Below are 19,566 nucleotides of genomic sequence, written 5' to 3' on the forward strand. Positions count from 1 at the left end.
CCTTCCATTTCCTCATTTATAAAATGAGGATGATGTTTATGACACAATAGGCTTCAGTGAACTGAAATGAAATAAAGCATGAAGCACATTGCCTTCAGCCCAGCATGTTAGAAGTTAAAAAAATAACCTCGGCTAGGAGTTAAAGGTATATTGATAAGCCAGGGTTGGCTCCTGAACACCAGAACTGTTAGGAGAGGTGCTTGCTTAGCTCTGCAAAGGTTCCCACAGCTACTGTCCAGTAGCCTTACTCCCTCTTATTCTGAATTTCCAAAGAGAATAAATGCACAAGGGAGGCCCTTGTGAGGGTAATAGAGGAAAAGCACTTGGTATTCACTGTCCTTAAAGCTACCTACAAGTCTCACGTACTTCTACAAGAGCAGAGAGTAAGGGTAAAGGCAGAACTAGGTAGGTCCTTCTTGCCAGTGTGGAACTGATTGGGTACCTCTCAAGAGGGTTCAGCAAGCCATTTGGGCTCATGAGGCCTTTTGGTGTTATATTCTACAGCCTCTGAGAAAAAAAAAACAAAAACATTGTTTCCTGGGCTTCCTTTGGACATATCTTAAACTTGTATTTTTAGACGTATTGAAAATGTCTTTACAAAATTTCATTGATTCTGGGAGGTGTGTCACATCCCACCCAACTGGGTAGTTGGCTCCTAGAAATCTAAGTCAGAGCTGGAAAGAACCCCTGGCAGGCAGTGACTCTAAGCAGCTTCCCAGGGGAGTTGTTTGTAGGGCATGGAAATTGGGAGCTACAGGTACTGCCCTGATTCCTACTCCCTGTTCCTATTGTGCATTGCCCATAAAGGGTTTGGCAGCAATTCTGTATGTTTAAAATGAAACTTCCCAAATAGTTCATTTAGATTTTGTAATATAGACTAATTACTACATACAATTAGTGAGGCCGAGTGGTGCCTGAAATATTACCCACTGATAGAATGTCTGTTGAACATGTAGAGCAGGCAGGGTTGTGATGTGATTGGTATTATCTGATGGTAGAGTTATCAGGCAGGTGAAGTGTATCGTGGCCTATCATAAGATGAACAGCTCAGTCTCTACACCTGTTTAAAATCCACACTGGATGCTGGGAATTATCAGCCACATTCTCACCACTATAAGGAGAAAAACAATGCCTTTTTCTCTGGAAATAGAGTCGGCCTATCCTTTGGGTGGCTGGAATGAGTCTTGCAACTCCCCTAGAAAGGCAGGCCAGGACCTATAACCTCCACAGCCTAATGGAAGGTAGCAAATTAACTCAGAACAGTCTATTAGTCTTCCCAGGTCTGCTGAGGCAAACCAGTGGCATTGTGGGTACGTAAATTTGTTTACTCTTGATAAAAATGCAATTGATTAGGAATCATGACACCTTTGCCTACCCTGAGCTACAACTAGTCTACACTCTGTTGAGGTTGGGTATTGTGGTTGTCATCTAGTTGTGCTTTGAGTAAATATCAGATCTTTTATATGCAGAGTCCATGTTTTCAGTTAACTGTGAAACTTAGAATGTGTTGCCGTAGTCTTGTCTGGGAACTTTTTAAATGTTTAAACTCCTATCAAACTTAGTGACTGCAGGAGAGCAAGACACAAGAGTTTTCTCTAGAGGGTAGCTGGCTTTCTAGTGTAGTGTCTGAGCATCATTAGAAGCAGGCATCTCGTTAGCTAATACATTACACCAATCAAGGAGAGTTATCTTAAGCCACAATTAATCTGCTCCCTGGCATATGTTGATAGGAAAGCATCATGCTGTTTCTTAATTAAAAGCAAACGGATTAAAAATGATTAATAAGAGTATTAAATATTCTCCTAAACTAAAGGCTTTGGGATTCTTGGGCAAATCTGGTTAGTTTTTGGGTTTTGTTTTGTGTTTTTTTTCCCCATTCTGAAATCCAAGAAGCAGTTTTTCATCCTTCACAATTCTGAGGAAGGTATATGTCCCCAAACCATAGAGAAGCCTAAATTACCAGTGAAGGAAATGCTAAAGTTTAAGTGGCACTAGTTGGAGCCCAGGTGTTTCCATCCCTAGGTGAGCCATATACATGAAGACAAGTTGTGTATGGAAAGTGCTACACCCACCTCTGCATGTACAGTGGGGCTTGCTGTGGCGAACACTGCCCTGCCAGGCGCGTTGCAGTGACCTTAGACCTACTGCTGATGACAGAGATGGGGCAAATTGAGAGGCAGCCAAAGCTCACTGTTAATGCTTAGTCCCAGGGATCCCTACCCTTCCCGTGTGAAGAATGCCTGAAGGGTTTTTCAGAAGCATAGAAGTCAATGAAATGTCTCATCATAACTACTCACAGCTAGCCAAGTCACCAGCTAAGTTAGGGAAAAGATGTCTGAAAAGAAACTGTTTTTCAAAGGCATGGAATAGGTTAGAATACAGCTTTGTTTCTTGCCGCTGGATGCCTGTCAGGTAAACTGAGAACATTTCCTCTGTACCTCCCAGGCCCTGGGTTTTCTGTATTCCCCCAGCCCCTGAGAGTCCCTAGTGCACCCACCTCATAAATTACAGCACCGAACTCATTGTCATTCTGACTTTGGCTTCGTTAGTGATAACAGAGAAGGATAGCGCACCTTTAAATGACGAGCTTTGTGTTTAATTACCCAAACAAAATGACATAAATATGAATGAGCCCTAATGGTGGTACTTGGTTTTCCGGAAACCATTAACAAAACGATTCCTAAATGATTTGTAAAGAAAATGAGAGGAGGAGAGAGCAAGGAGAAGGCTATTAGGCTTCTAACACACTCCTGAATTATTATGTAGTCAACTACCTAGGAAATACTCAGCTAAATGATCTTGAAAAAAAGGAGGTGAGAGGTGGGTGGTTGAGACTTTCAGGGCTGTCGACTTCTTGACCCTTTTGAATACTCTCATAGCTAATAAAATAGGGTTGCTTTCTGCCCTGGTGGCTACATAACTATAGCAGCAAAACCACACTGACATTAGTCCTCCCTCGGTGGCTCCATAAAAGCGGGTAACAACGACAGAGGATTCCCAGCCTAGGGGAATCTGCCAGACCTTGCTGGGGCCCGAGACATCAAACTCCTCTCCCCTCCCCCAGTCACTTTACTCAATTGGGCTTTTGTGGCATAGGCTGGCAAGAGTGTGGTGCACTAGGAAAACATCTGCACAAATCAAAGGGAGATGAGGCCAGGTCCCTGGGGGAGGTTTATCCTCTCTTCCTCCAGTGCCAACTGTTAAGGAGATTTGTACAGGTCTTGGGAGTGAACTTTCCAGTACTGAGCAGCCAGGTGTCCATGCCTGACCCCAGCTCATCTGTTTACAGGCCTATATTTGGGACAATAATAAGGATCTGGTGGAGTGGCTGGAGAAACAGCTGACAGAGGAAGATGGTGCCCGCTCGGTGATAGAGGAGAACATCAAGTACATCAGCAGAGACTACGTCCTCAAGCAGATCCGCAGGTGCGCCCCGCAGTAGAGCCTCTCCACACTAGGGGACTAATTCGTTTGGAATTAAAACATTGGCACGGCCAGGCTCTTGCCTGCCTGTAATCCTAGCTACTCAGGAGGCTGAGATCTGAGGATCAGGGTTGGAAGCCAGCCTGGGCAGAAGCTCATGAGACTCTCTTCTCCAACAAACTTCCCAAAAAAAGTCAGAAGTGGAACTGTGGTTCAAGTGGTAGAGCACTAACCTTAAGCTCAGGCACAGTCCCCAGATCCTAAGTTCAAGTCCTAGGACTGGTGCACACTAACACACAAAGAAAAGTTTGGCGCAGACCATGAGGTGATGATGCTTCCTCCAACTTTGTGGCCTCTTGCTATCTGAAACTGACCTACAAATACATCCCTGAGGCACCGTTCCTTATGGTTCTTCCCCAGCCTGGTCCTCAGGGGGCTTCTCAGCTTGACGCCCACTCTGAACAGAGATTATCACACTGGGTGAACTATTCTGGGAGGAAGGAAAGCTGACTGGGTGGTAGCTAAAACTATTTGGAAGACTGAGGATGTAGCTCAGTGGTAGAGTACTTACCTAACCTATAGGTTGGATCCCTAGCACCACAGAAAAAATAACACTATTTGAAAATATTTCCCTTATGTTTTGGGGGGTTTTTTTGGGTCGGTCGTAGGGCTTGAACTCTGGGCCTGGGGGCTGTCCCTGAGCTCTTCAGCTCAAAGCTAGCATTCTACCACTTGAGCCTCTTCCAGTTTTCTGTGGTTAATTGGAGATAAGAGTCCCATGGACTTTCCTGTCCTGGCTGGCTTTGAACCTCAATCCTCAGATCTCAGCCTCCTGAGTACCTAGGATCAGACATGAACCACTGGTGCCCAGCTTGGAAATATTTCCCTTATGTAAAAGTGTTAACAGCTTATATATCTGCACCAGCTTTACTTGTTGCTTATGTTTTACCCCATTTATCACTTGTATGCTCACTCCAGGAACAAGAATATTCTCACAATAACAATGGTAAAAATCAACGTTAGTAATATTAAAAACTTGCATCTAAAAGTAAGACTGAGAAGGTAGCTCAGTGGTAGAGCACTTGCCTTGCATTCATGAGGCCCTGGGTTCAATTCCTCAGCACCACATAAGCAGAAGAGACCGAAAATGGCACTGTGGCTCAAGTAGTTAGTGAGTTCCACCTCCTGGTCAAAGTGGTACTCAATGTCTCTGTATAAGTACTGATTTGCATACTTGATATTACTTCCCATAGAAGTTTCTTAGCACCCACTGATAACTCTTACTTGAGCCAGTCAATAACTTTGGACTCTGTAACTTGATGAAAACTTTAACTCCTGTTATGATCACCACTCAAACCCTACAACCACAAATCCTCCATCCTCCCCAATTCACTTGTTATATTCATTAGTGTGAACTGATGTATCTAGTTTTCACTAGTTTGTAATTCACTTTTATTCTTCTATTGGTGTCAGAGTGCCCTTTCCTGTAGTTTCCACTGTCAGTACCCCTCTTTTGTGCCAGTCTGGGAGCTTGAACTCAGGTCATTGGGTGCTGCCCCTTGGCTTTTTCACTCAGACTGATACTCTACCACTGGAGCCACAGCTCTGCTTCCTGAATTGTTTGTGTGGTTAATTGGAGATAAGAGTCTCACGGACTTTGCCCCAGTTGGCTTTGAAGCACGAGCCTCAGATTTCAGCCTCCTGAGTAGCTAGGATTAGAGGTTTGAGCCACTGGTTACCCTTTTGGACATTTGTACTTGGACATTTGTAGTACAAATGAACCTTCTGGTTCATTTGTACTACACAGTGGCTGCTAGGAACATTTTTAATATGGAAAGAATGAGATGAGGCCATGGTAGCATGTCCATCGGTGGATCTTAAAGCTGCCTGACAAGACTCTTATGCTTGTCTCTGTTCTTTACCATCCCAACCTTCTTCTCCAGCTTGGTGCAGGCCAATCCAGAGGTTGCCATGGATTCCATTGTCCACATGACTCAGCACATCTCACCCACTCAGCGAGCGGAAGTCGTCCGGATCCTTTCCACAATGGATTCTCCTTCTACGTAGGACAAGCTCCCCACCCAGCCCCTGCCCTGTCTGGAGAAAAGGACTAGAGCTGCCCCGCACAATGGAAACCACTGTAATGGGAAGGCGCACTGGATTCCATGTGGTGTTTTCTTCCCCTTGAGTGTTTCGGGTTATATGTGACATCTGGTACCCAGGACCACAAAGGCCTGGTCAACCTACACCATTCAGTATTTATTACTCCAGCTGAAATGACAGTCCTCTCTCCCTGCACAGGGCTGAGAAGGCAATGAAGGGTACAAGCATGTACCTTGAGGTCTTACAAAAGCAGGGCTGCTGCCTTTCTTGTCCTGCCAGCCCCTAAGCCCCAGCACAGGACCATGTGAACAGTTTGCAAGCATCAGCCGCCCCCCTGCCCCATGAGCCGCAGCCATAGGCAGCAGAGGAGGGCTGGGGCAGACAGAGGAGAAGAGGAGACATCGAATCCATCGTTCATACCCCCTATAGCCCGGCACACACCGGGCACTGGAGAGGAACCAGTCCCTGTTTAACCACACCAAGATCTCTGTTGACAAGGAAATATTAAGAGCACAAGGTCTAATGCAAGTCCCATGAGAATTCAAAGATGAGGGAAAGCCATGACCAGAAAAGCAGACCAAAAATAGACTGACTTATGGTTCTTGATTTGTGGACCTCCTCCTTGAGATGACATCTTAGTGCTCACGGACAGATGACATACCACCCTGCTTGTCACTAAGAACTCAGGCCGGTGTGTGAGCGCCCCTGCGCCATGCAGTAGCCTGAACTGGTGGAGGCCTAGCCGGAGGAGCTGGCTCTCTTTTCTATCAGTGATAGAAACTTATGCCACAAAGGGAGTAGGACACAAGAAAAAGAGTAGGACATGAAAAGAGAAGTCTCCTCTTAGGAACTGGAAGGTCGTGAAGCCTGGAACTTTGCTGGTCACGAAGACTCACAGTGCCTAGGGAGTCACTTACCCTGTTCCAGGGCAGCTCCCCCGGCCCTGGGATTTGCCCCTTTCCAGAATGTACACAGGCAGCAGGTATGGCAGATCTCCCCCAGCTGCCCACAGGATCCTGGTGACAGCTGTGCTCCGAGGTCCGGGCAACGGCCTTCCTGGTGTGTAGAGGTTCTCAGGAACACAGCCCACACGCCCTTAAGACCCTCACACCTCAGTCATGGTGCTCATGTCTGCCAGGCTTTCTGGCCCCTCCGGGCCAGTAGCAGGGGCCTCCTCAGGGGTGGGGGAGAGAGCTTATTTTCAACAACCACTTTATCTAACAAAGGAGCTTACTGATTCCCCTGTTGGTATGCCTAAAGCAAGAGTGGCAGGTGATCGGGCTGGTGTAGCATCCGGCTCCTACAGTGCAGCTAATTGCATTTGGCACTGAAAACCAAGGAGGAAATCACTAAGATGCCATAGAAGCAGTGGAATGAAGACTTCAGCTCGGAGCCTTTATCCTGGAGTGGATGCATGAGAGCGAGCCCTCACGGAGAATGAGTGGGCCTCCTCAGCCATGGCAGAAGTGCAGCTGATGCCCAGGAGTCGGCCTCCACCTGCCCCTGAGTTCAGAGTACAGCAGTTCCGCACCTTCAAAGAAGGGCAAGAAAAGATGGTGGGGGCAGTGTTCACCCCTGCTATGTTCTTGCTTTCCTAGTAGATAAGGATAGGACTCATCCCTGCCTAGATCTCTCACCTCCACACTTGATGCAAATGCATCAAATGATCAAATCCACATAGCCATGGGTGAGCCTAAAGCATCCACTCCCCAGGAGGCGCCTGGCATTTCTTCAGAGGTGGAGTGGGCTCTGCTCATTTAGCTCCCCTGGCCCACCAAATGATGACACATTAAAGAAATAAGTTTCCTCTCCAGAACCCCGCAGTGCCTACTCTCCCATCCCCAAGACAGGGGTTTTTCATATGGAGAAGCCAGACAGAGCCACAGCACATGAGCAATCTGATATTCCCACAGCCCATTACACATGCAAGGTTACTGAGGCAGGAGGAGGATAAATGATGTATTGACCAAGACTAGCTTGAGCTGAGATTGCCATATTATCTGTTCACGTCGTTCACAAAGCAGCCTTCACTCGTGTCAGTGAGAATTCGATGGACACATGCCCTGACGAGCAAGGAGCTTCAGTTCAATGCACTCTTTTCACATTTTGTTGAAATAAACATCCACATTTGTAGAAGAGCCACAGTTTGTCATTTCAGCCCCTGCCCAGCTGCCCAGTCACTTGCTCCGCTCTCAGCAAGGCTGCAGGGGCTCAGCGAGGAAGCTGGCCTTGGCCTGCTCGGTCTGGGCTGAAGCAAGGTAAAATTCTGCAAGGCCACTAACATCCCACCCCACAGCGTAATGGGAATTCTTGAGTGTGTTTTTCCATAGAAAAATCTACCTGCTGAGAGCTGGGGATGGGGGTCCTTGTGGGGTGTTGTCTTCTCCCACAAAGTAGGTTCAGAGAAGGGACAAGAAAGGCCACAAGGTAGAAGGAACTCAGCTTATTCACTGCGGATAACAGTTCCACATCCCTGCCCTACCAGTTTTGGGGAACACATACCCCAAAGCCCTGGAAGCCCTAAGCCTATCTTTTCTCAGAAGAGCCCTTCCCAGCAAGTTCTGATACTCTTGTCACTCTGAGACCACCTGGCTCTTGTTAGAGGTTTAACCATGTTTCTCTCCTCCTCCGCAAAGTGGAGGTGGGGAGAAGAATCAGTCCCTGAACACCTGCAAAGAAAGGCGTAGGCCACTCACAAGCTGGGAAGAGAAATCACTGGTCTTCCTGATTATTAAGCTTCTTTGTGCTATGTCTGTCTCTTTTGAGATGTGTAGCAAAAAGGTTGGCTTTTTCTAAAATGAAATAAAATACAAAAGTTATAGAAAGATCAGATTAAGCAATCTAAATCCAATGTTTTAGAAAAGGGAGCAAGGAGGAGATGCAAAGCCTGATGTGGTGGTGCACACCTGTAATCCGAGCACTTGGGAGGCTGAAGCAGGAGAATTCTAAGTTCTAGGCTAGCCTGGGCTTCGTAGGAAGTTCTTAAAAAGGGCGAAGAGAGGGGCTGGGAAGGTGGCTCAGTGGTAGAGCGCTTGCCTTGCATGCCTGAGGCCCTGGGTTCGATTCCTCAGCACCACATAAGCAAAAAGAAAAAAGCCGGAAGTGGCTCTGTGGCTCAAGTGGTAGAGCGCTAGCCTTGAGCTGAAGAGCTGAGGGACAGCGCCCAGACCCAGAGTTGAGGCCCCACAACCAGACCCCCCCCCCAAAAAAAAAAAGGGCGGGGAGAGTACATATACAGAACACTGCTTCTGCACTCTGCAGTGAGTGAACCGGTCAGGAGAGGTCATTGCCCTTTCCCCAAGCAGTAGGTAAGCCAGGCCCAGCTGTGTGCTCTCACACGGATGATCCCAGTGCTAAGCCAGCACCTGCTGGTAATTCTGAAGAAAGATGCAAAGATGAACTGTGCAAGGTCTCCCTCTGCCACCTCGCCTGGCAGGTACAGTGCTTTCTCCTCCTGGGGAGTTGTGTCCTTCATAGTCATCATACTGAAAGTTAAAGCCTCCATTGATGTTACTGTGTGGTGAGGAGAAAAGACTGAACAGCAAGGGGACACTGAATAGTCCTGGGCCACTCCTAACCAGAAATGGAGAACTCAGGCATGCAAATGCCTAATGGCTACCCACCTAGAGCAGATTTTTCCTGTAGGTAAGGACTGCACACAGCTCAAGGCCACATCTTTCACACAACCACCTCTTCTGGTCTTGGGTTATGCACTCAGATCTGCACAGTGAGGCACAAAGCACTAGGGTCCAAATGTGTGACAGATACACAACAGGACCGGAGCCTGTTATGGGGGGCGGGGATGCTCCTGGGGTGGAGCAGAGCAGTCATTTCAGGCTCAATGGACAAAGAGAGCAGGTGTTCGATCATGAAGCTCCTTAAATGCTTACAGGATCTGGCCAATGCCGAGAGGTGGCCCTGATGGTCTAGATGGACAGCTACATAGGAAAGTGAAAGGAAAAGAGTTCCATCCTGATTATCAAGGAATCTGGGTCTAGACTCCATTCCATGTGTGTGTGAGCCCAGGACAAGAGGCATACATAATGATGGGTGCCTGTCCGTGATTCTTAATTCTCCAGAAATCCCATGTGTGCCTCAGGCTCAGCTCACTAAGCCTTTCTGTCAGGTGGAGTTTTATTCACCCCAGATGTGCAGCACTGCCTACCACATGCTGGCCAGGCTCTAGAGGACACCAGTGCTAAATAACAGTACTGGGGCATCAGAACACAGAATCTTCAAGACAAGACTCCCTGTAGTTGGTGGAGGGCAGAGCCTTTGCCCCAGAGGACTTAGAACGTGACTGGCTCGGCCCATTAGGAACCATAAAGTGGTGTGGACTGCAGCTCAGGGGGAGCTAAACAAGCCCAAGCATTCTCACTGAATGATGGTTGTAGAGTGAGCAAGTATGCACAAATGTGGGAGTGAGGAGACATGATAAAAGCCTAGGCCTTGAGGTAGGACATTGCTAACCGTGTTCAGGCCATTCCAGCGGGTGCTTTGATAATCACAGGGTTGGGAGCAGCCTGTGCTGGCTGCTCACAGCTGTCCTTGGCAAGTTCCTAGCTCTTCGTCTGTGAAATGTGGATAATCGGGACCTCCGTGGGGCTTTTTGGGAATTCATCTTCATTACCAGGTGTTGCTAGAATATTCTCAATTCATGTCCAGTTTCTCATGCCCTGTCCCTTCTTCATACAAGACTGGGAGCCTGTCAGCGCTCAGGTGCTTTGCTCCTCTGGTGTCAGACCACCATCTGCTGAGTCTAGGGACTGTCCAGTCATCAGACATAGCTGCCGAGTGGAAGGGCCCCTGAGGAGCAGGTCAGAAGGCTGGCCGGGAGCCTGGCTGCCCTCATATGAGGCCTTGATCTATTCAAGGCTCCTCTGGAGTCATCCTTTTCCTGGGATGTAAAAGGGTGAATGAGGAGATCTCTTCCAGCTCTACAAAGATTCAAATCAGGACCATGGGTGAAGCTGAAGTCAAATAATATCCATGCCCAGTGGCATTGTCAGTAACTTGGTAGAAAATGCTCAAGGAGCACTCGCCACAGCCTGCTGCTGCTGCCGCACTTGGTTCAAAGCAGCACACCAACACCACCAAGAAATGGGAAATGAGATAGTTGGGGGGGGGGGGGACAGGGACGGGTCTTGCTGAGCAAAAGGCTAATTGTGAACCTGAGAGCATGTGAAGAGGAAATGCAAGAGACCCATCAAAAAGTAAAGCCCACAGCTGACTGTAAGAGACCTAAACTTGGCATGTTACACACACATACACACCATCTCCTGTCACCACACACAAAAAGATAGCAATAGAAGATTAAAAAAAAACAAACAGGATTTTCTGGCTCAAGGTGTATCTGCTCAAATCTTGCTAACCATAAGGCACACAGTGACACCAAGTTAAAGACAAAAGGAAAGTTGGAAACATTTTCTGCATACTATTTAAACAGTCTACAGATTTAGTCAAATTGTTAATAAGCAGGCATACTAGTTCACACCTATAATTTCAGGTACTTGAGAGAGTGCAGGAGTGTGGCTTAGTGGTAGAGTGTTTGCCTAGCATGCATGAAGCCCCGGATTCCATTCTTCAGTATCACGTACACGGAAAAGGCCTGAAGTGGCGCTGTGGCTCAAGTGGTAGAGCATTAGACTTGAGCAAAAGAAGCTTAGGGACAGTGCTCAGGCCCCAGAGTTCAAGCCCCAGGATTGGCAAAAAAAAAAAGTAAAGGAGGATTATGATTTGAGGTTAGCCTGAGCAAAAATTTGCAAGATACAATCTTAACCAATAAAGAGCTGGGCACTTTTGTACCTATCATCCCAGCTTTGATGGCCTGGGTAAACAATGAGACCCTGTTAGAAAATAATGAAAGCTAAAAGTGCTGAGGACATCGCTGAAGTGGCAAAACACCTGCGTAGCAAGCTTAAGACTGAATTCACACCCCACAGTGCCAAAAACTAAATAAGCATGAAGACCTTTTTTGAAAATGTCAGTTCTGGGGCTTGAACTCAGTACACCAAGCTCTAGAGAGAGAGACTTTTCTGCCTGGGCTGGCTTCGAACTGTGATCCTCTGGTCTCAGCTTCCTGAGTAGCTAAATTTACAGGTGTGTGCCACCAGCACCTAGCAAGAACCATCTTTTTTTTTTTTTTTTTGGTCATGAGTCTTGAACTCAGGGCCTGGGCACTCTCTCTGGGCTATTTTTGCTCAAAGTTAGTGCTCTACAGCTTTGAACCACAGCACCCCTTCTGGGGTCATGGTGGTTAATTGGAGATAGTCTCACAGGGACTTTTCTGCCCAGGCAGGCTTTGAATTGTGATCCTCATATCTCAGAATCCTGAGTAGCTAGGATTACAGGCATGAGCCACCAGGGCCCAGCAAGAACCACCTTTTAAGAAGAAAATCCAGAGACTTCAATTGCTAATATTTTTTTAAGTCCAGTTTTGAGTGAATGTATAAGACAATCCAAAAAATAAAGTAACCCATCCTTAGGAGGAGAAAACAGGCACTAGCAGTTCACACTTGTAATCCTACTCAGGAGGCTGAGGTCTGGGGATCATGGTTCAAAGTCAGCCTGGGCAGGGAAGTCCATGAGACTTATCTCCAATTAAGCACCAGAAAACTGGAAGTGGTGCTGTGGATCAATGTGGTAAGAGTGCTAGCCTTGAGTGAAAAAGCTCAGGAACAGCAGCCAGACCCCACATTCAATTCCCATGACTGATTAAAAAAAAAAAAAAATCCAACAGAAACTTTGTACATTGGTCCAGAGTCTCCAAGACTTCAAGTCAACTTGATCAGGGGCTTTGGACACAACTAAAAAAACATTTAAAGAAAAGCAGTGGGGCTGGGAAGGTGGCTCAGTGGTAGAGCACTTGCCTTGCATGCATGAGGCCCTGGGTTTGATTCCTCAGCACCACCTAAGCAGAAAAAAAGAAAAAAGCCGGAAGTGGGGCTGTGGCTCAAGTGGTTGAGTGCTAGCCTTGAGGTGAAGAGCTGAGGGACAATGCCCAGGCCCAGAGTTCAGGCCCACGACTGGATGGACCCCCCCCCTCCAAAAAAGAAAAAAGAAAAGCAGGGCTGGGGTTATGGCTCAAGTGGAAAGATTGCCAGCCTGCCAAGCACAAGGCCCTGAGATCAAATGTGAGCACCACCCAAGAGAAATCAAAAGCAAAGTATGACAATGAGTTAATAGAACAAAATTGACTAGGAGATGAGCCTTGAAGATGTGCTGAATGAAATAAGCCAGATAAGGGCATAAATTTGCTGGTGGCTCACACCTGTAATCTTAGCTATTCAGGAGGCTAAGATCTGAGGATTGTGGTTCAAAGCCAGCTGGGGCAGGAAAAGTCTGTGAGACTAATCTCCAATAAACTACTCAGAAAAAGCTGGAAGCAGGGCAGTAGCTCAAGCAGAAGAGTGCCAGCCTTGAGCCAAAGAAGCTCAAGGACAGTACCCAAGCCCTAAGTTCAAGCCCCAGCAAAAAACAGAAAGAACAAAAAATGAACCTGAAACTAATTTTGCAGATGTGTGTCTGGGAGGAGAGGAAGTAGTTGTTTAATGAGTACTGAACTTCAGTTTAGGTGATAGGACAGTACTGATATTGGTACAACACAAAATTGATCTATCACTTTACACTTTTAAGTGGTAAATGTTGTATACATTTTGCCATAATAAAAGAAATCTGGAAGCTTGAGTTAATATACAAAAATCAGCTGGGCTCAAGTGGCTCACTTTGTAATCCTAGCTATTTAAGGCTGAGATCTGAGGATTACAGTTCAAAGCCAATCTGGGAGGAATTCACAACCAGAAAACCAGAAGTGGTGCTATAGCACAAAGTGGTAAAGTACAAGTCCTTGAGCAAAAAGCTCAGGACAACATCCAGGTACTGAGTACAAGCCCCACAACTGACAAAAGAAAAAAGATTGGAGGAGGGGAGAGGAAGATTCTGTATAACTGAAGACAGCAACAGAATTATCCAGTGTGAAGAACAAGGAGGAGAAAAAGAATAAGGCCTCAAACCCCTGGGTAACCACACCAGGCAATGCCAGCCCACATACCTGTAGTGGGAGAGGCAGAGGAGAGAAGGAAAGGAGATGGAAAAAGTTCTCAAATTGGTTGGAAAACACTAATCCACAGATCTAAGAAGCTCCAGAGAATCCAGGTAGCATAAACACAAACATCTGTACGTACATATGTCATAAGTAAACTGCTAAAGACAAAGTCAAGTTAAGAAAACCCATCAGAGGGAATTAACTCCCTTGTCATAAGCAATATACACTAAGAGACAGCTGACACAAAGCACCATAAGAAGAAAAAAACCTGTCCAGCAAGAATCCAAAACTATCCCTAAAACAAATGCAGGTAAAATAAAGGTGTTCACATACACATACACACTTCAAAAAAAAAAAAAAAAAGACCAGAACTCACTGCTAGTAGATGGATGTCACAGATGTGTTAAAGGCAACAATCAGGATATAAAAATGTGATTCCATGGTGATTCAAACCTACACAAAGAAATGAACTAGGGAAGGTAAATTATGGATAAACAAAAATTATGTGTGATCTCTCTAATTTTATTAAAATACATGAGTGTATACACGGTATACACTTCTAATCCCAGCATTTGAGGCTGAGGCAGAATACTGAGCTGTAAGCCAGGCTGGGCTATTTTGAGACCAACCTTGGTCTCAAAATTCAAGTAAATAAGCCAGATATTGGTGGCTCAGACCTGTAATCCTAGCTACTCAGGAGGCTGAGATCTGAGGATCATTGTTCAAAGCCAGCCCAGGCAAGAAAATCTGTAAGACTCTTGTCTCCAATTAACTATCAAAAATGCCAGAAGTGGAGCTGTGGCGCAAGTGTTAGAGTGCTAGCCTTGAGCATAAAAGCTCAAGGACAGTTCCAGGGCCCTGAGTTCAAGCCCCAGGACCAGAATCAAAAATAAATAAAAAGACTTAAGGGGGGGCTGGGAATGTGGTCTAAGGGTAGAGCGCTTGCCTAGCATGCATGAAGCCCTGGGTTCGATTCCTCAGTACCATATAAACAGAAAATGCCGGAAGTGGTGCTGTGGCTCAAGTGGTGGATTGCTAGCCTTGAGCAAAAGAAGCCCAGGGACAGTGTCCCGAGTTCCATCCCTAGGACTGGCCAAAAAAAAAAAAAAAAAAGATTGCATGAAACTGTAACTACTACTGTAATTTAGGATTCATAGCATATTATATGTGATAGTCACATAAAGGGAAGACAATAGAGCTAAGTAGAAAACTGCAGGGATACATTAATATTAACATCAAGTAGATTGCTGTTTCCCATAGAACTAGTGTTATAATTTCAAAATATAAATGGAAATGATATATTTGATAGGAGTTAATTTCCAGAATACACAAAGAACTACAACTCTACAAGAATAACAAAACCCAAATTATTTTGTTTAAAATAGGCAAAGGGCGAGCTGGGAAGGTGGCTCAGTGGTAGAGCGCTTGCCTTGCATGCATGAGGCCCTGGGTTCGATTCCTCAGCACCACATAAGCAAAAAGAAAAAAGCCGGAAGTGGCGCTGTGGCTCAAGTGGTAGAGCGCTAGCCTTGAGCTGAAGAGCTGAGGGACAGCGCCCAGGCCCAGAGTTCAGGCCCCACGACCGGACCCAAAAAAAAAAAAAAATAGGCAAAGGGCTTAGATATCTTACCAGAGACTTTACACCAATAGTCAACAAACATGATGGAAAATAAGCAACATCATCAACCATTAGAGAACTACAAATCAAAACCAAATTGAAAGCCGGGCACCAGGCAGAATAGTCTATGAGCTTCTTATCGCTTACCACCAAAATCCAGGAATAACAGTGGTTCAAGTGCTAGAGCCATAGCTAATTTGAAGGACTTTCAAACTAGTTAATTTCAAAACAATCAGAGGTATAGAAACAGGTAAATGAAACAATTGAGAGTCTAGATGAGTCTTTACATTTATGGTCAACTGGTTTTCAAGAAGAGAAGTTAAGACAAGAAGTTAAGAGCAGATAGTCTCAACACAAGGTGATGTCTTGAGACCATTGGATATCCATGCATACAAGTATATATTTAGATTTTCATAGCATGACCAAAAATAAATTCAAACAAGATTATATACTATAAATGAACATAAATCTAAGCGCTAGCCAGGTGTGGTAGTACACATGGTACACACCTGCATCCTAGCACTAAAGGAGGCTAAAACAGGAAGATCATAAATTCAAGACCAGCCTGAGCTGCAAAAGTGAGACCCAGCCTCAAATTAAATGAGCTGGGAACTGATGGCTCAAGCCTGTAATCCTAGTGATTCAGCAGGCTGATGAGATCTGAGGATCATGGTTCGAAGCCAGCCCAGGCAGGAAAGTCCATGAGACTTATCTCCAGTTAACCACCAGAAATGGAAGTGGCGTTTGGCTTCAAGTGGTAAAGTGCTAGCCTTGAGCGAAAGCACTCGACAGTGCCCTGAGTTCAAGCCCCCTTCTCCCCAAATAAAACGTAAGTTAAAATATTTTTTAAAATGTCAAAAATGTGGTCTTCAGTTCATGGGACTTCAGTATATGACACCAAAACAGTCTGGAAAAGGAAATTCAATTAGAGCAAAATTAAAATTTTTGTGCTTTAAAAGACATCATTAAGAAAATGAAGACAAGCTCTAGACTGGGAGAAAATATTTGCATATCATGTGTCTTATAAAGAACTTGTATTCAGAATACATAAAGAATTCTTATAGCAATGAGATCTCAATCTAAAATGAGAAAAAGGGCTCTGTTGGTCAGTGGTTTCAGTGCTTGCCTAGCATGTCCAAGGCCCTGGGGTGGATCTCCAGCACTTAAAAGTAAAATGTGAGTAGACATTTCTCCTATGAAAATATAATAAAACTTTGAAGAGCTGTTCAACATCATTAGCTCAATATTTAGGGAAATATAAGTTGAAGCCTTACTAGAATGGCTATGATCAGAAGACAGAAGGATTTGTAGAGGAGTAAAGATACCAGAACCCCAAAACATCAGCTGACAGGAATGTAAGTGACACAAAGCACTCTGGGAAACTATAGTAATACCTTAAAAAGTTACATACCTCACAGTTTCATGTCTCTAGGCATCTATCCATGCGAAATAAAAACCTGTTCCATAAAGATTTGACTTGTGATAGTTCTCAGCAACTTCATACAGAATAGCTAGAGGTGAGTAGACAAACCAAATTCAATCTTCCCCAAACAAAAGAGTGCTAATCTGTAATGACCGGGAGTAAGCTGACAATGTATGCTATGGTAGAGACATAATTGCAATACCACATGAAGGAACTCCTGGGGATGAGGGGTGAAAATGATCTCAAGTTGACTGTTCATTCATGACTGTAATCCTAACTACTCAGGAGGATGAGATCAAAGTTTAAAGCTAGTCCAGGCATCAACCAGGCACTGATTGCTCACACCAGTAATCCTAGCTACTCAGGAGGCTGAGATATGAGGATCACTGTTCAAAGCCAGCCCAGGCAGGAAGTCTATGAGACTCATCTCCAGTCAACCACCAGAAAACTGGAAGTGGCCCTGTGGCTCAAGTGGTAGAGTGCTAGCCTTGAGTTAGTTGAAGAGCACAGGGACAGCACCCAAGCCCAGAGTTCAAGCCCCACAACCAAAACACAAAAACAAAAATACTAGTCCAGGCAGGAAAAGCCATCAGATTCTTACCTCCAATTAACCATCAAAAAGCCAGAAAAAGAGCCTTGAGTAAAAAAGCCAAGCGAGAATGTGAGGCCCTGAGTTCAAGCCCCAATAGTAGGGGTGCATGCACACACATGCACGCATGTACATGTGTACACACACACACCACCACCACCACCAAACCTGTCCATTTGCAGTGGATGACTTCCATGTGACTGGTACCTCAGTAACAAAGCCGTTACATGTATATACACATAGATGGGCAAGAAATGCAGGGGCCTGTGCCCAAGACCACTTGTTTCTTTTGGGCTCATGTTGTTACCTGTCCTCAGCTCAGCAACACCTCCTCAGCTGTCCTCTCCCAGTTTCTAAAAGCTTGCGAAATGAGAAGAGCCCACGTCTAAAGCTCCTCTGCAGACCCTGCCAATGTCTCACATGGGAACTGAGAAGCTTAAACTTCTATTCAGCACCTTTCTGAGTTACAAGATGAATCTTTTCAACATCAAATTCATTACCCCAGCTGTGCTTATGACCTATTTCTATTATTACTTTCCCTCAGAAGTACTGGTGGCTCACGCCTGTAATTCTAGTTACTCAGGAGGCTGAGATTCAATGATCAAAGCCAGCCCAGGCAGGAAAGTCCAAGAGATGCTAATCTCTAACCACCAAAAGAGCCTAGAGTGGAGTTGTGCTTCAAGTAGTAGCACATTAGCCTTGAGCACAAAAGCTCAGGGATAGTACCCAGGACCAGCACACGAAAAAGAACCAATTCTTTCCCTCTGACTAGGCACCCCCCCTCCCCATGTCGGCCACGTACTGCTAAGCCTGGCAGCATCCAATGAGGATAAGGAGCTCCAGGGAACAATCTGGACCTTAATAGCACCTGGCACTTACACAATGGTCTTGTAATAACCATGGACTTATTTCTGGGTCCTCAGGCCCCAGCAGTGCCGTGGTCTGGGCCTGGACTGGATTTATGAATCAGCATCCTGTATCCACTGTGGCCCAGCACATATCCCCTCCTGTCTCGACACTTCGGTAGGAAATTCAAGCTTAGCTCCCAGGGACCTCCAACTAAGGGTCACCCTCCACTGTGAGGTCGCCTCACAGCTGACCCTCAGAACAACTGCAGAGGCTGAAACCAGGAGCAGAGCTGCCCCTGGCAAGTCCTGACTGGGGACATCTGGGCCAGGGGACACTAGTCCTTGTGCAAGGAAACCTCTCGTGCAGGTTCCTGGATTCTGCCTGCCATGGACTCTGCCCTTCTGGCCCCTGAGGCTGTCTACTTCTACTGCTTTGGACACCGTTCCTGGTCAACAACAGAGGTCACTTTTAGGCACACATGGAAATGCAACTTAGGAAGGGGAAATTACCAACCCCAGCAGTGCAATGTGAACGCCACCCTAAAATATCTGCATATTAAATTATCAGGGACAGTTACGCCTTCAAAGGGAGAAGATCAAAGTACTGTCATCTTTTAATCCTTTTGTTGCATCAGTGGTCTTAAGAGGGATGAGAGAGATCAAAATAAAAATGGAAACAAACTATATCTTCCTGGCTGTTGTGTTTTAGTCTTTTTCCCCCCCTCAATTTGGGCCATAAAATAGGTCAGCTCCATTACTGATCAGCCTTCCCACAAATATTTAAAACAAATTGAATTGCACACCCAATACCCATCACAATTACACCAGGCACAATAACTAAATTAGCAATTCAACAAAATAATTGGAAATGCGATTCTCTCTATTCCACCAGTCTCCCTCGAGGGTTCAGCCGATCTATGGGGGAAAACTCAGCTTTCCTAATTCTGCAGCTAATTAGAGCCACACTTGTAAATGAAGTTGTTTGTCTTAAAGTTGAAATTCTCTTCTGGGGGTGGGGGAGAGGCAGGAGAGGTGAGAAAGTCCTTCGCTCTGGAACAAGTGTACTAGCCAACAAGTTTAAAATACACACACACACACACACACACACACACACCTGGGGTCTAATTAGCAGCCCTATCCACAATTAATAAAGTGTCACTATTTTACCATCGTTTATCTGTAATGAACGACTTCCTAGCTTACATACTTGTAAATAGAGACATGCACACGTCCAAGGAACTTGAGGTCAGTGGGCGTGGCTTTTAAGAAGGGGACAGAACAGTGGGGACCACAAGAACTGTCAGGAACAGATGAGGTGGTACTGGCTCACCGGCTCCACCTGGGCTCCCTCTGCGTGCGAGAACCAGGACTTCCCTCCCTCCCTCCCTCCTTTGGCAGGCCGGGCTGTGGGCTGAGAGGCTGGCAGGGCGGGGCAGCCAGCCAGGCTGGTGTGGGCTGCCATCCCCAGCCTGAGCACTCCCCTGGCCCACTTGCCCAGGCCACTCAGAAAAGCAATCT

At 45.9% G+C, this 19,566-nt stretch overlaps 1 protein-coding gene across 2 annotated transcripts in view; it reads left to right on the forward strand.

The window, feature by feature from the left end:
• The window catches only part of Acaca (acetyl-CoA carboxylase alpha), a 243,975-nt gene extending 236,311 nt beyond the window's left edge, over positions 1 to 7,664 (forward strand). For both annotated transcript variants that reach the window (XM_013013338.1, XM_013013339.1), the window contains 2 exons: positions 3,290 to 3,426; positions 5,367 to 7,664. In XM_013013338.1, the coding sequence (XP_012868792.1) occupies positions 3,290 to 3,426; positions 5,367 to 5,490 (261 nt within the window). In that variant the 3' untranslated portion in view covers positions 5,491 to 7,664. The remainder of the gene's footprint in view (positions 1 to 3,289; positions 3,427 to 5,366) is intronic.
• The last annotated feature ends 11,902 nt before the right edge of the window (positions 7,665 to 19,566 follow it).

The sequence above is a fragment of the Dipodomys ordii genome, unplaced genomic scaffold (genome assembly GCF_000151885.1).
Source record: "Dipodomys ordii isolate 6190 unplaced genomic scaffold, Dord_2.0 Scaffold19, whole genome shotgun sequence".
Classification (NCBI taxonomy): Eukaryota; Metazoa; Chordata; class Mammalia; order Rodentia; family Heteromyidae; genus Dipodomys; species Dipodomys ordii.